The sequence below is a fragment of the Poecilia latipinna genome, unplaced genomic scaffold (assembly GCF_001443285.1).
Source record: "Poecilia latipinna isolate Pla-1442-1.1 unplaced genomic scaffold, P_latipinna-1.0 Scaffold409, whole genome shotgun sequence".
NCBI classification, from domain to species: Eukaryota; Metazoa; Chordata; class Actinopteri; order Cyprinodontiformes; family Poeciliidae; genus Poecilia; species Poecilia latipinna.
In genome coordinates, this window is record NW_015113025.1 from 241,852 (window position 1) to 255,762 (window position 13,911).

Sequence of the window (13,911 nt, forward strand, 5' to 3'; positions counted from 1 at the left end):
CCAAAAATTAAAAAGATTTATTGGAATATATTTGAATAAATTTGCAGGACACAATGCTTAATTAAGAAGTGGTAGGAAAGGAATACATGGTTTTCAACGTTTTTCTTTTAAATAACACCTGGAAAAATTGGGTTTGTTTTGATAAATTATGTTGCCACTATGCTTAATTTGTGTGAGCTGAATTGATAAATTAATAAAGAGAAAACTGAAGGAGCTACAGTTCAGGTGAAAGAAATCTGTTTGTGCTGTTAACAGTTTGTTTTGCACGCCACAAAACTGGCCTTTATGAAATATTGAGAACAAAAAGAAAGCTAAATGAAGCAAGTCCTTGTTGCAGTTTGCCACAAGTGATACAGCAGATGCAGGGAAGAAAGTGGCTCTGGTTGGACACGAAAAAAAAAAAAAAAAACCTCAATCTTGTTTAAACTATGCATGGGTCATTAAAAGGGATATATGGCCACATATAAAAACACACTGTGCTGACTTTGCTCCACCTTTCTTGCAGACCAAAGGCTTGCAGAATCCATGCGTCCCTACCTGGATGAGCTGCACGATGTGTGGCCTTGGCTGATCCTTGCAGCGCTCTGCGGAGGAATTGTGACTGTGACCACAGCTATCGCTATCCTTCTCGCTAAGCATCGATTCAAAGCCTGGCCTCGCAGGAAGACTTGGAAAAACTTCCTTGCCTTACCAGAAAAGCAGCCACTTATCTGGAACAATGAAACTGAAGCCAGCCACCGTAACTACCAAACAACTATGTAATTATTCATTGCCAAAAACATGGGAGTATTACTAATGCTTATCTAAATATATCTGTTGCATGCATTAAGAAAACTATGTAAAATAACAATGTTTACAATTGATTACATTTTAATAAATTATATCAAATTCTTCCAAAGCATTGATGGAAGGATGCAGCACATGCTTTTAACATATGTTCTTGGAGTATCGTCATTTTTCAGAAAATGTTTTCATGATTCCAGACATGTATTCTTTAGCTTTATTATGATCATTTTGAAAACTAATTCTGATTTACTTATTAGTTGTGAACTTGAGCTTTCAGTCTCTTTTTGAATGAATTAGGAGAACCTTATGTTTACAATCCCTATTAATCCTAATCCTTAACTTATATGGGGAACTTTACAAATACAGCATAAAGTCACTCAAGAGCATAAAGTTATTCAAGGGCAAAGCAATTTGCCCTTGTTGAATGTACATCAATAAACCTATAGATTTATTGTAGTTAGCATAGTTTACTTATCAAAGTAAAAAATACACAAGGCAAAACTGTAAGCTAAATGAAATGCAACTTGAAAATGACAACTGACACGTAACAAATGGGAAGAGAAAGAAGTAAGCTTTGCTAATTGAACTGTAAAAGCCTGGTTGCAGTAAATGAGATTTACATAAAAAACAGCTTAATGTAAACCACAATTTGAAAAGAACAAAACAAGAAAACAGTGCCCCAGAGCAAAGAGTTACAGACTCTGGATGAAAGCACTATTCAGCGATAAACATAATTCTGCATTAGACAAGGAGAGGATGCCAGAATGTTGGGTTGGTACAGATTGCCTCAAGAATAATAATCAATTCTCAGAGGCCCTGATGGGTGCATGGGGTTACACACCAAGTAAGATCATGTAAGGAGATGACAGTCATTGCTAATAGAATGAATGGACAGTTGTCAATAGAAGATATGGATTTTTATTTCATAGCATCACTCAATACTAGGTTTAATGTCAGTGTTTTCGGTGATGATCAGCTCTCGTTCTGCAGAACAAGCGATTTAACTTTTAAAACTCTGACGGATGAGACGTGGAGTCGATGTTTTCCATGTTTTACATGCGTCCCGACTCCAACACAGCTGAATCAGTGGATGAATTACCTATTCAGTCTCTGATCTAGTTCTGCAGAGGGCTTGTAATGAACCATGCACTATTCTGCTGGAAGGAGCCCACTGGGTCATAAAGCAATGGACATGATGCGCAGAAAAATTCAGCAGACAAAATTAATTATCAAGTAGTTAGGGAGTTAAATTATGTCCATACCATTACACCACTATAAACCTGAAAACTTCAGATAAGTCCTGAGGGATCCGTGCTTCAACGTCAACACCAAATCTGTTAATGATTCATGTTTTGTCCGTGCTTAGTGTGGTCTTCTGCTGCTGTAGCATATAGGTTTAGATATTTTTTTATTTACTACATATTATCAAACATAAACCCAAAGTGAAGAGAGCTTGCTGCCACATGACTGGTTGATTCTCCAACTGGTTGATTCTCCACCAAGTATACTTGTTTAATCAAGTATACTTGGTTTAAGAAGTATACTAAGCACTTGATAAACTGGATAGCGATAGTAAATCCTGCTGCTGTGGTGAATATGTGATTCAGTAATAATAGTAAAAGATACTGTGACAGTTCATTGGTCAGCTGGTTACCATGGAGACTGTATATGGCTCGGAAACATTCCTGACCATGGAGCCACACCGGTTTCACACAGCCTGCTAGCATCAAAAGATGTGATAGGTACTGCTGGCCTCTTAAAATAGGAGTAGCATCAAGTCTTTTCCAGGCACATAGTGCCGTTTAACATTTTTCAACTTTTCTACTTCTGTACTGTTCAGCAAGTCCTCGGTACCTAGCTTTATAATTTTGAAAATTACAGGGTTTTGCCTTTTAACTTCATATTCCAATTTAATTTGTGTTTCCTATCCTGTCACAATGTCAATAGTTGATAGAGAAAGATTAGAAAAATCTATTGTAGCTTACTCAAATACTTTTTTTTTCTTTTTTTTTTTTTTATAAACAAACACCAACACTCGGCTTTGAATTTGCTGAACAAAAATTTATTTTTTTCCAGGGGGTGGAATAAACCTGTTTCCTAATGTACCTCTTATGATGGTCTCATTAAGCCAAATAAATGTCAAACATTCTAAACTTAGACACATGCTGTCTAGTGTATCATTTCAATAACAGTATTTTGCTCAAAATACTTAGTATTCATTTGGCATAGTCAAATGTTACATTACATTCCCATTAAAACCGCAGTGTGTTGTAGTCACAAGAAATAGTCACTCAAAGCAAAAGTGTACAAAATAAATGCAGAAGATAATGTAAAAAAAAAAGCCTAGAGCAAACCTTTATTTCCACTGGAACAAAGGTAAAGCAGAACCTGAAGAACTAATATTTTTTAACAATGTTTATTAAAATATATTCCATTTTAAACACATATAGATAACTGGAGGATTGAGATTTGATTTGATAGAACATCTCTTCATCACGCAGACAGCCTAAATTTCTTAGGACATTAACAGAAAATAAGAACTATTCAATAATTTATCTAATAATTGAAACCAAAGGATGGAATGACAAAACATTACACATCTGGAAGTGTGTAACTTCCAATTTCTCAATTATGAGACAATGTAAATGTACAGGTTGAATCATCTTTTACCCACCATTGTAGAGAGATGGTCATAACTGCAGACTATTATGATTCAATATGAGCGTCCCCATCATCTCCGTCAGGTTGTTTTTAAAGAGAACGTCAGTGCAAATACACAGGTGAGTTGTTACCTCACTTGATTAAAGTCTACAATTGTCCACGTAAAAATATTTCTAAGATATACTTAGCACTCAAGCTTTTAATGAACTCCAATATTTCAGAAAAAGGCCAAAAGCAATTCTGATGATGACGATAGATAAGGGGAAAAAAAAAATGCTGTGAATGTCAGAGAAACATAAGAACGCTATAACTGCAAAAGAGGCAATTCTTTAAAGAGGTAAATAAGTTAAAGTATTGCCTTTCCTGCCTTTGAGTAAGCTAGACAGAAAAATGTCATCATTTGTCTTCTTCTTCATCATCACTATCACCCTCTTCTTTCTTTTCGTCGTTCTCTTTGGGTGGGGTGACGGGAGGTGGCAGGTCCAGACGAGCCCAGGACATTGGCTCCGCCTTCTTCATGGCAACTTCTATCTTGGCCGCCATCATGTTTACCATGCTTTTGGTCACATCTATCACCTGGATGGTGAGACAGAAACAGCAACTTGTTTAACAGCAATTAAAATGGTTTATGAACAAACTTTTGTGTGTGTTTTTTTTTTTTTTAGTAAGAGCCAAAATCTCCACTAAAGTAAGACTTTCTAAATCAAGCAGGATTAAATTTGCGTACTTTAAAGATTTTCCAACTTTAAATGGACATGTGCGCAGGAGCCCTTAGCAATGAAAGAAATGATGAAAAAATGATGCAAGGTCAGAAAACATAGTCCAACTGGAAACTAATAACCGTTTCCAGAGACAACTAATCAATTTATATAAACTGTCTTCATCGACTGATGTTCCACTTAAGTGGATACAATGAGCAGGGAAATTAATTTGAGATAACTTGTTTTTAACTAATTAAAATGATACATTTCAATGTAATATATTTTAAAAGATAACCACAAACACAAAATTCTCACCAGATGTTGAAACCAACTTGTACACTCTATCCAAGCTTTGCATACCCTGACAGCATAATTATGTGTGTTTTGGTCTATAACTTAATCTGGTAACAAATAATGTGTTAAGTATTTAGATAATTTTCATGGAGCATACATATTACTAAGGTCATGAGTCAATGTAGAAAAGAAAAGTAGTACATACCTGTAATTTCTATGGTGATATATTTTCTGTATGCAGCTACGGTTCTTTGGTTACGCTTCGATTTTGTGAATAAGAACATATTCTAAGTAGCACAGTGTGAAATGTTTTTTAGAAAATGAGATGACACAAGATGACACCAGGCTCATCGGTTGCTTTGGGTCTCCCACGGCAACCTGTTTGTAACTGTGCTTGAGGCTGTGGCTGGCCTGTCCCCATGCAGCTGCTGACACACTGAGGTTGCAAGCAATAGAAGTAGCTCCACTAGAGCCGACATATTGATCAGGACTGTCCTATTTAAACTATTATTGACATGGGATTTATTCATGTCAGTAAGATATACCAAATTCTCACATAATGGCAACGTTAAAACACAACCAGCACAAGTTTTCCTTATATAATTAGAACTGCTGACTGCACAGAAACAGCTTTTTTTTTTTTTTGGCACAATTGTAGGATTGTTGTTTTTACATTAACAGGAAATATTTTTATGCATTAACTATACAAATGAAATATGATGCATAAATGGCTCTAACATTTTGATGAGGTGGTTTAGCTCATTCATTTTAATGAACAGAGTGGCTGTGAACTATGAGCTGGCACGGTGCGAGAACGCTGGCTACTTGGTGAGAAAATGATTTGCACACAAGCTGGATGTGCAGCTTGATGTTTGTCCTTACACCATCACTACTAGTTTGTTGTGTAAATGACTCACTACCTGTTTTTTGCCCAAAGTGTCAGGGTATTTTACCAAACTTATCAGTGCTACTGTATTTAAAGTATTTATATCAATAAGAGAATGTGTACAGTTTTAAATGTGCCAACCCCACCTTCTCCCAGAGCAACTGTATAATAATTTAAAATGATAGTTTGTAAACCATCCAAGTGTTGTGCAACAATAACAAATCAGTCTGTATTGCACATAAAATATAAATATTAATTGCCTTTCAACCCTCATTTAGGATAATCTCAAACTTGCATTGCATTAACATTTTCCCCCCCAAAAATGTAGATGTGCAGAGTGAAGAATCACATGTATACAGAAACGGCATATTTGCATTTACATTTTTGCATATCTAAATGAAGGACTTTGCCATCTAAACTTGAATGTACCTATTTCTGTATCATTTGGGATGTGCAATGAATTAAACCATAGTTTATGGCCTCAAACATCTGGGTTTGTTTACATTGAAATGTGTCTCTCTATTTAGACTTAACTCCTCTGACTGTTAACATTAAAATATTAAAAAACTGAAATATTTATTTTCAATATAAAAGCTAGTTTTTGTCGATGTCTCCAGTGTACTGTCAAATCCTTAGAAAATGGTGCATGCACAGCACACATAGAACATAAATCATTAAAGGTTTATTTTACTGTGGTATTACTGTACTTACTCCCCACAAGCTGATATCCTGTTGAAATTCCTTCTCGCCATCAAATATAATGTGGATGTTGAGCTAGAGAAAAACATGAAATTGAATCTTAAATAAGTAAATGAAACTCTAAGCAGTTCAGGAAAGCACAGAAATAATCAGAGTGTAGTCGGCCTCTCACTGTAGTGCTGTTGGCATCCACATAGCTTAGCTCAGGAAGGGCATTTTTGGCATATATAGAAATGATGACCTGTGTCCCTGTCTGGTGCCAGTCGAACCGGCAGGGGACCACCTTCTTCCCCTATAAAGAGAATCCAGTTAAAGTAAAGCACATCAGTCAACTTGTCCACCTCTGCTGCATAGCAACGTCTTCATTGTGAAACGGCTTTCCAGAAACCACTAGATGGAGTTCCAGCCAAGGCTCCTCATAGAGTTGCACCACAAAATGATCAATTGCTGTCAAGCTGGCACACATACCGCATCTTTTTTCCTCCATAGATGTGCTCCCTTTGTGCAGCCCTCCTGAGACAGGAAGGTGTTAAAGTCAGAGGTTTTCCTTTTACAGCAGCTCCAGTATTTCATCCTAGAGAAGCAGGAGAGAAGTAATTATTCTTTTACAGTTGCCACAAGAGAATGGCGACTGATAAATGTCAATAAATAATGGTGTGGGGTGAATTTTACATTTTATAAGCGGTGTGTGCTTAGCATTAGCATTTATACCAACCCTTCATGGAAGATGGGGACTCCAGAGTGGAATGAGCACACGTCTGAGTCACTTGAAGGTCCCTCAAAAGTCTGAGGTTAAAAACAAAAATGAGATTTAAAAATACATTTTTTAAAAATATTATTGATAATGTTTTATCCAGTCATAAAATCCCTTTTTGTTTTTGATTCAGTGTTTATTTTGTTGCTAAAAGTAGGGGCGCACCGATTCCTGGCCAATCGCAATCACCGATCTTTAAAAAGCCTGATCTAACGATTCCGATTTTGGCCGATACCGATTTTTTGTCTGAAATGTTGCTAATTATAGCATGAAAATCACTGAGTTGGCAATAGTGGGGAGACTTAACTGCGGACATGCAGACATGACCTGGTGTGCGGGTCTGTCAGTGAAACCTCTCTCAAAGTCAAGCAAAGAGGACAGTGGTTGATTTTTTGACCACTGTTGAGGTGGATAAGGTCAGGGGATAAGATCGGTTTAACATGTAAGTATTGGCCGATCACTGATCTCCCAAAATTAAGGAAATCTGGGCTGGTTCATTGGTGCACCCCTACAGAAAAGCATACGATGAAGAAGAACTTAGTCAATTCTACTGCTGCTGACAGCATAAGAACTTTTGACTATTATGGTAATAAGAGATATCAAGGGTTCCTACTCATCTTTTATGTCAAAATTAATTACTTTTCCATGTCAAAATTAATTACTTTCCTACACTAAACTTTTCACAATTTTCAGTGCTTTTTAGTCTGTTTCTAAGGCTTATATACAAATGTTTACAAGGAATTAAAGGCAGATATTTCTACAATGAATGGGCTTTAAAGATGAATGCTGCAACAACAACAAATAGAGAGTGTAGGGAGAAATGAAAGCAAGAGGGATAGATGAATAAAGAAATTAATGTATGCCTAGGTAAACATATAACTGGATAAACATTAATAAATGGATGAATTTTAGACATAAAAACACGAATACTCCTATCAGCTCTATTAACTCAGCATGTTTTCTGTTCGAAGGGCAACAAATTTCAAATAAGGCATGCACATATATTTTCTATAATTGGTTCATTTGTTATCATCCTCAGTGACTTTATATTGTACTATTGTGCTGTTTTTGTTCTTGTAAGTTTAACTGTGAAGCTAAAGAGAAACCTCTCATTTTATCGCACTATGTGTTGTAACAATAAGCTTTATTCTTTTCTGCTCTTTACTGTGTAGGAACTCTGGAGGTCACAGTAATATTTGTACACAAAAACAAATAAAAACAGAAGAAGACTAATTTAGATTCACATCGAATCCTCATTCATTACAGCTTAGAAGCAAGAAGCCGATGAGAGTAGGTATACAAAATCAGTTCAAGTATAATTATGCAAATCAGACAAGCTACCAAACATGTCAATGTAAATTTTCCTCAAAATTCCTGTTCTGATCTTGGGGTTTCTGCCCTGACAGGTCTGATTAGCTTGAATGAAAAACTTTGCTTTCCATCCACCCTGCAGAAAATATGGAGCTTAAATTTCCCCTGAGTACTAACTTTTCTTAAGGGGGGTTTGGAGGATGGTGTAATGTCAAACAATAAGCTCGGATCATGGTGATTTTTTTTTTGTCATAATTACACACGAGCATATGTTTTTGTATGAGAGAAAATTGTGGGATTGCTGTAAAGTCAATGACATTGCTTGTCCAGGAGGAGTGAATGCTGCAAGTCACTGACTCAATGCAATCTGCTGAGTTTCATTAGAAACCTTATAAACTACTTTGAATAATTAACTGAACTTACTGTACTGTTCGATTTCATATGGGATCATTCCAAGTGTGATTCAACTGAAATTGTTATATGTTTTTGTGAATTGGCTCTATGTAAATAAACTGACCATTTAACTGATTTCCCGAGATGAGCTGTGCTACAATTAAAAGCAAAAGTGCCACATTTTTCTACAAAACACCAACGATTCACTTACTTTTGTACATCCTCCATTTTTACATGATGTTCCGATTTTGATCTCATCGCCATCTTCCTCTAGACCGTAAAACATCCAGAGAGAAGAAGAAAAAAAGAGAGAGAAAAAAAAGAAAATCATGCACATGACAAGATTTAAAAAATGTATCATCAGTTTTGATGTGCTGCCCTCTAACTGTCATCTTTAACTCGAATATCATGACGTGAATGACACAGATGATGGGAAATTCCCAGTGGTCATCCATTAAGTTCTACTTTTAACATGACCTTCACATCTGCTGTCAAAAGCACTGTTCATATGATCTTGTAAGTACTAGATGACGAAAATGTATTCAGCAAAGATAAGAAAGAGGAGTAGACGGGAAAAGAAAAACAAAATCTGTTTCCCACCTTTTGTCTCTGTTATATTTTCGGATACTTTCAGTTTCTCCAATGCCTGCTTCAGAGAGGAAGAAACTTTGTGCTGCAGTCTCACCATCGGCTCATCGGGACTGTAAGGAAAATAAATATCTCAGGAAAAAAAAGGCTTTTATGAAGTTTAAACAGTCATCATGGCACTATTAAATCATAATTGTTTCGCCAGTGTTCCCTTTTTAAACACTGCTTCAAAGACAAAAAAAAAAAACAACAACAAACAAACAAAAAACTAGTCTTGCTGAGGCTTGGAACTAAACAAGTACAATTTACAATATAGAACAGTCTGCAGATCTAAAAGCATAAATATTCAGCAGAATGTCCCAAAGGAACAATGAATGCAAAAAGCACATCTCTGCCCCGTTTTCTACTGTTCAAATATTAAATAATAAACACCCCCAATTTAAACTTTTACTAGGTGTATTTTTGTGTTTAGTTCAGATATTTATACTTCTCTTTCACTAACTTAGGGAAAAAAGCTCTTGCAGAAACCGACCTTGGCCTGTGTATCGCCTCCTGGGGTTTCGGTGCAGAGATGATGTACTCATTAAACTTTGGTTTTTGGGCCTCCAACTCCTTTTTTTCTCCCGATGTTTTCACGTCTGGTTTCACCGGCTCAGGAGGCTTCTCCTTGTTGTGGGGTCCCTTTGTGCAGCCCTGTGAGAAGAAAGTCACTGTATTGAACTCGTAAAAAAAAAAAGTGCTCCAAGGCCAATGGGGCCAAAAAAAGAAGGCGGTAGTCAATATCTGCTCAACAACAAGACAATGGAGAGACAACTGGGGGAATGGATGAAATGAAACATAAAACTTACAGCGATGCTGAGGAAGTCTGAGAAGTCGGTAGTTCTTCTCTTGCAGCAGGACCATCCCTGGAAAGAAGTTACCAAAACATTAACTTAGACCAAAATGTTTGAACCAAGTACAAGCCATCAGTACGCTTTCAGGTACAATACCTTCAAAGCATCGTGGAACACTGGGACTCCTGGGTGATGGGTACAGGCATCTGTGCAAACAAAAAACACTGCGTTGATTAAAGCTGTACAAAAATATGGGTATGAATTTAATCAATGCTCTAAAAATTGAACAATTCAATAATGGGAACTCACTGAACAATTCAATATTGTATGCATAATTATGATAAATGAACATCTTTTATGCAGGTGGTTAAATTCTATATTCTGTTGTTCTGTAAGAAAATGTGATTATGTGTAGATATGCACCAATCTCTATTTTCTATCTTAGAGTTTTGTATATTGCAGTATTTTTTTTTTTTTTTTTTACAAATACTAATTATAGCTGGTAGTGTCCGTATACGATGTTATCACCAATCAAAAAGATATCTGGTTTAAAGGAGTCTGACAGCAATGGCAGGTCAAGCTGAAAATTGATTCTGGTCAAAAGATTTCTTGGTGCACCTCCAGCAGGGATTTCTAAATAACTGTTTTTATATATTATAATCAATAAAACATATAGTTATTCAAAGACACTTGCATCCAAACTGAGCTATTTGCATTTTCCCAAATTATGCCAATTCTTCCGGCAGCAGCACTGCAGCATGAGTAATGCTGAGCAATAACAATGCCACATGCCAGCTACGCTAACGCTACAGGTGATACTGATGTTTGAAAGCAACTTTCAAAGGTCAGTGAAGCTCCTGTATCTGCAACAGCAAAGTAGTAAACCTCCTAGACAACATAAGCTGACGCTGTCTGTTTAAATTTAAATTCACTGACACAGGGTGGTGTTGTGTCGGTCTGAGCTCTCATGTCGAAATGTGCTTCAAAGGTGCAAAGATGGAAACATTCCGCACCCTTATCACAAAATATGGCATTTCAGTGTGGTACGAATCAACGTCAGAAAATATGAATTAGCTGACGGCTCAGTCCGCTACTAAAAAGAGAAGCAACAAAACAAAACAGCTGCAACTCTGTTTAGTTAATCAAAAATCTGGGTAAGACCACATTGTGGGTTTTCTCAGAGCTGCATTCTAGACTCGTGTCATATTATGTTCTGTCATGTGGAAAGTTTGTACGACTTCAGCAAAGGATTAAACCTCATAATTGTGCAAAATAATAAAATAAAACAGTGCAGCATGAATTTTGTCAAAACATCGAAAATACAGCTTATTTCATCCTGAAATAGGATTGATGTGCTATGTTTGAGATTTCCTAAGGCACAATGTACCTTATGCTAGTAGTGTGTGTACTCTAGTATGAAGAGCCCCCAACAATAAATTACTGTGCGGTAAATGAATAATAAAAGAAAAAAAAAAATCACATTTGTAGGGAGAACAGGTGATAAATCACTTTCCATGCAGTTCCACTGGAGCTGTGCCTCTTCCGTGCTATTGCCATAGATACACCACTTAGATATCCCTAAAGGTAATTATAATATACTCTACTGTTATGATAAAGAGACATCCTATTAAAATGGAAATTAGACCTTGACTCGGGCTTCAAGTGTCTTGGCAGTACACAGTATTGGATTGCTTGAAGACAGAAGAAGATGATTCTAAGGGAGTTGAAGAATTGGTGAGGGCTCTGCTATGGGAGCTAAAGACAACATCCATAGGAGTTCAAAAGCCTCTCGGTCTGTGTCTTCAAATAAACAATAGCATAATACACAAACCTCCCCTTATGATATTAAAGAATGAAGGGGTATTCGATCACATTTGCTCCTCAGCGGTTTTTGCATGTTTTTCAACTGAAGAAAGAAATCATTCAAAGATCATGAGATCAGTCTACATGTGTGAGAAAATAAGAAATCTAAAACATTTGGGGTGTTGTAAACACTCCAAAGTAGCACCATAATAAAAATAAAAAAAATCTATAACTTGTTTTATTTCAAGGTCATAAGTTTAATAAAATTAAACATATCAGAAATTTATCTTCAGTTTTTTTTTTTTTTTATTCTGGTGATATCTGAACTGTCATCTCCCATATGATCTACTGTTGCACTAAATCCTTGTTGTGTTGGAGGTGAATCTGTGCTGCAAACTCCAAGTTAGTAGGAAGAGTATTCTCAATTTTCACAAATTATGGTTTAACTGCAGGCAGCCAAGAGTGAAGATCTGACATAAAACTTTCATCAGGTAAAAGCCCTTTGGTTGTTGGTAAAGGGATTACAAAGCACGCAACTTATTTGTTCATTTAGAAGTTTCTGAGACTTTCTTTACCCTGCCAGTTATGCCTCCTCGAGAGGAGGGAAAACAGGTTTCAGATCCTCAGTTACAATTTTAGTTAGCGTATATATTAACTACAGTGTCATACAGCAACATAGGTGACTTAAGCTTTCTTGAAAACTTTGGACTCAATGCAACTTTTAACATCAGATACTTGTCCTGAGCATAGCACTCCCTGATGTCATTAAATGGCACTCTGCTGTGAGCAAATGAAAGCTGTAAACTGATAAAAAAAAGAGTTGTGACATTTATCCTTGAAGGTAAGTACTTGGTGACTGCGGTGCTATTGTAATTATGTAAGCAAGGGAATGAAGTGCCAGCATAATTGTAAATACATTCTGTCACTTTCTAAGGTTTCGTTATTGCAGGGTTGATTACAGATGAACAGAAGCTGAAAATCTTTACTATAATTTATATAATCCACGATTTTGGTTAGCTGATGTGCTTTAAACATAAACAGGATTGTTATCAAAGAGGAACACCAACCTCATAGATACAGTTAAAAATGAAGTCTTATTAGATAACTCTATCAAACCCTTTCACTTGTTTTGATTTCAGAAAGAAATATATGCTTTTTGAAACCTTGACCGTATCTCCTTACAGATCAAAATTAAACAGATGTAAAAAAAAATTGACAAAGGCTAGGTTACAAATACCAGGCAGTTAGTTACATAATCAATATACAAATTGACACATTGTGTTATGATCTACATATTATTGAATACTTTATTTAATAAAAATATTGATAAATAAATGTGAACTAGTTCATATTAGGAGTAAATTTAGTCCACCATGTTTGAGTTCTGAACTATTAACATGAACTAATTCAAATTTAGCAGGATTAAACAAACTTAGACTAGTTAATGGCACAACACCAAACACATTGCATACTTCCTGAGTATTCTGCACTTAGATTAGGTTTTATGGCTGCATTTTGTTGTTTTACAAGGATTTAGTCTATATTATTGTAAACTGAGATTGAAGTCAATTAAATGTAATATTACACATTGATCGTGAATGAATAAAATCTGCTACAGGTTTCTTGTTAAAGGTATAAAAATGTAATCCAAAAGACAATTTAAGGGATTACAGGTTTTCATGGAAATACAGGTCTAACCTTAAGTCTGACTTTTCACTTTTCATTAAAAACAAACAATCGTGTTTTTTTGTTTGTTTGTTTCTTTGTTTTTTATCATTTCCGGACCAAATTAGTGGGACTTCTGAGTTTGGATTAATTTAAAGAACGGAAAAAACGTTTGTTTTATGAATCCCTCAAAAGAGTGCTGATCAAAAGCTGATATGTTGTCCGATTTACACTGAAAAAAGCTGTTTCTCGAGAGGTCAGAAGAACGACCTTTTTACTTTTAAACCCCACCAATGAGAGCTAACAATGCTAACACACCACTATTATTCTGGTTTTGATGAGATATACAAGCGATGCCTCACGTGTAATAAAAGTGTAGGCTTACGGGTTCATGAAACTTTCAGCTCTGCTTGCCCCACGTTGGTTCAATTATATGAGAGGCCCCATAGGCCAAAACATACAAACTCTCTTACACGTACTATCAAACCCTCTCACATTCGCTATCAAACCCTCTCACACGTACTATCAAACCCTCTC

The 13,911-nt window shown here is 36.0% G+C and overlaps 2 protein-coding genes across 2 annotated transcripts in view; one reads left to right on the forward strand and one right to left on the reverse strand.

Annotated features, from left to right (window-relative positions):
• The window catches only part of LOC106950591 (tyrosinase-like), an 8,994-nt gene extending 7,901 nt beyond the window's left edge, over nt 1-1,093 (forward strand). The window contains exon 5 of the mRNA XM_015037546.1: nt 506-1,093. Coding sequence (XP_014893032.1) covers nt 506-762 — 257 coding nt within the window. The 3' untranslated portion in view covers nt 763-1,093. The remainder of the gene's footprint in view (nt 1-505) is intronic.
• A 1,733-nt stretch (nt 1,094-2,826) lies between these two features.
• Nucleotides 2,827-13,911, reverse strand: part of LOC106950592 (cysteine and histidine-rich domain-containing protein 1) — a 21,966-nt gene continuing 10,881 nt past the window's right edge. The window contains exons 2-11 of the mRNA XM_015037547.1: nt 10,063-10,112; nt 9,922-9,978; nt 9,606-9,766; nt 9,086-9,186; nt 8,697-8,755; nt 6,743-6,813; nt 6,496-6,601; nt 6,200-6,319; nt 6,040-6,102; nt 2,827-4,023 (exon numbers count right to left, since the gene is read on the reverse strand). Coding sequence (XP_014893033.1) covers nt 3,844-4,023; nt 6,040-6,102; nt 6,200-6,319; nt 6,496-6,601; nt 6,743-6,813; nt 8,697-8,755; nt 9,086-9,186; nt 9,606-9,766; nt 9,922-9,978; nt 10,063-10,112 — 968 coding nt within the window. The 3' untranslated portion in view covers nt 2,827-3,843. The remainder of the gene's footprint in view (nt 4,024-6,039; nt 6,103-6,199; nt 6,320-6,495; nt 6,602-6,742; nt 6,814-8,696; nt 8,756-9,085; nt 9,187-9,605; nt 9,767-9,921; nt 9,979-10,062; nt 10,113-13,911) is intronic.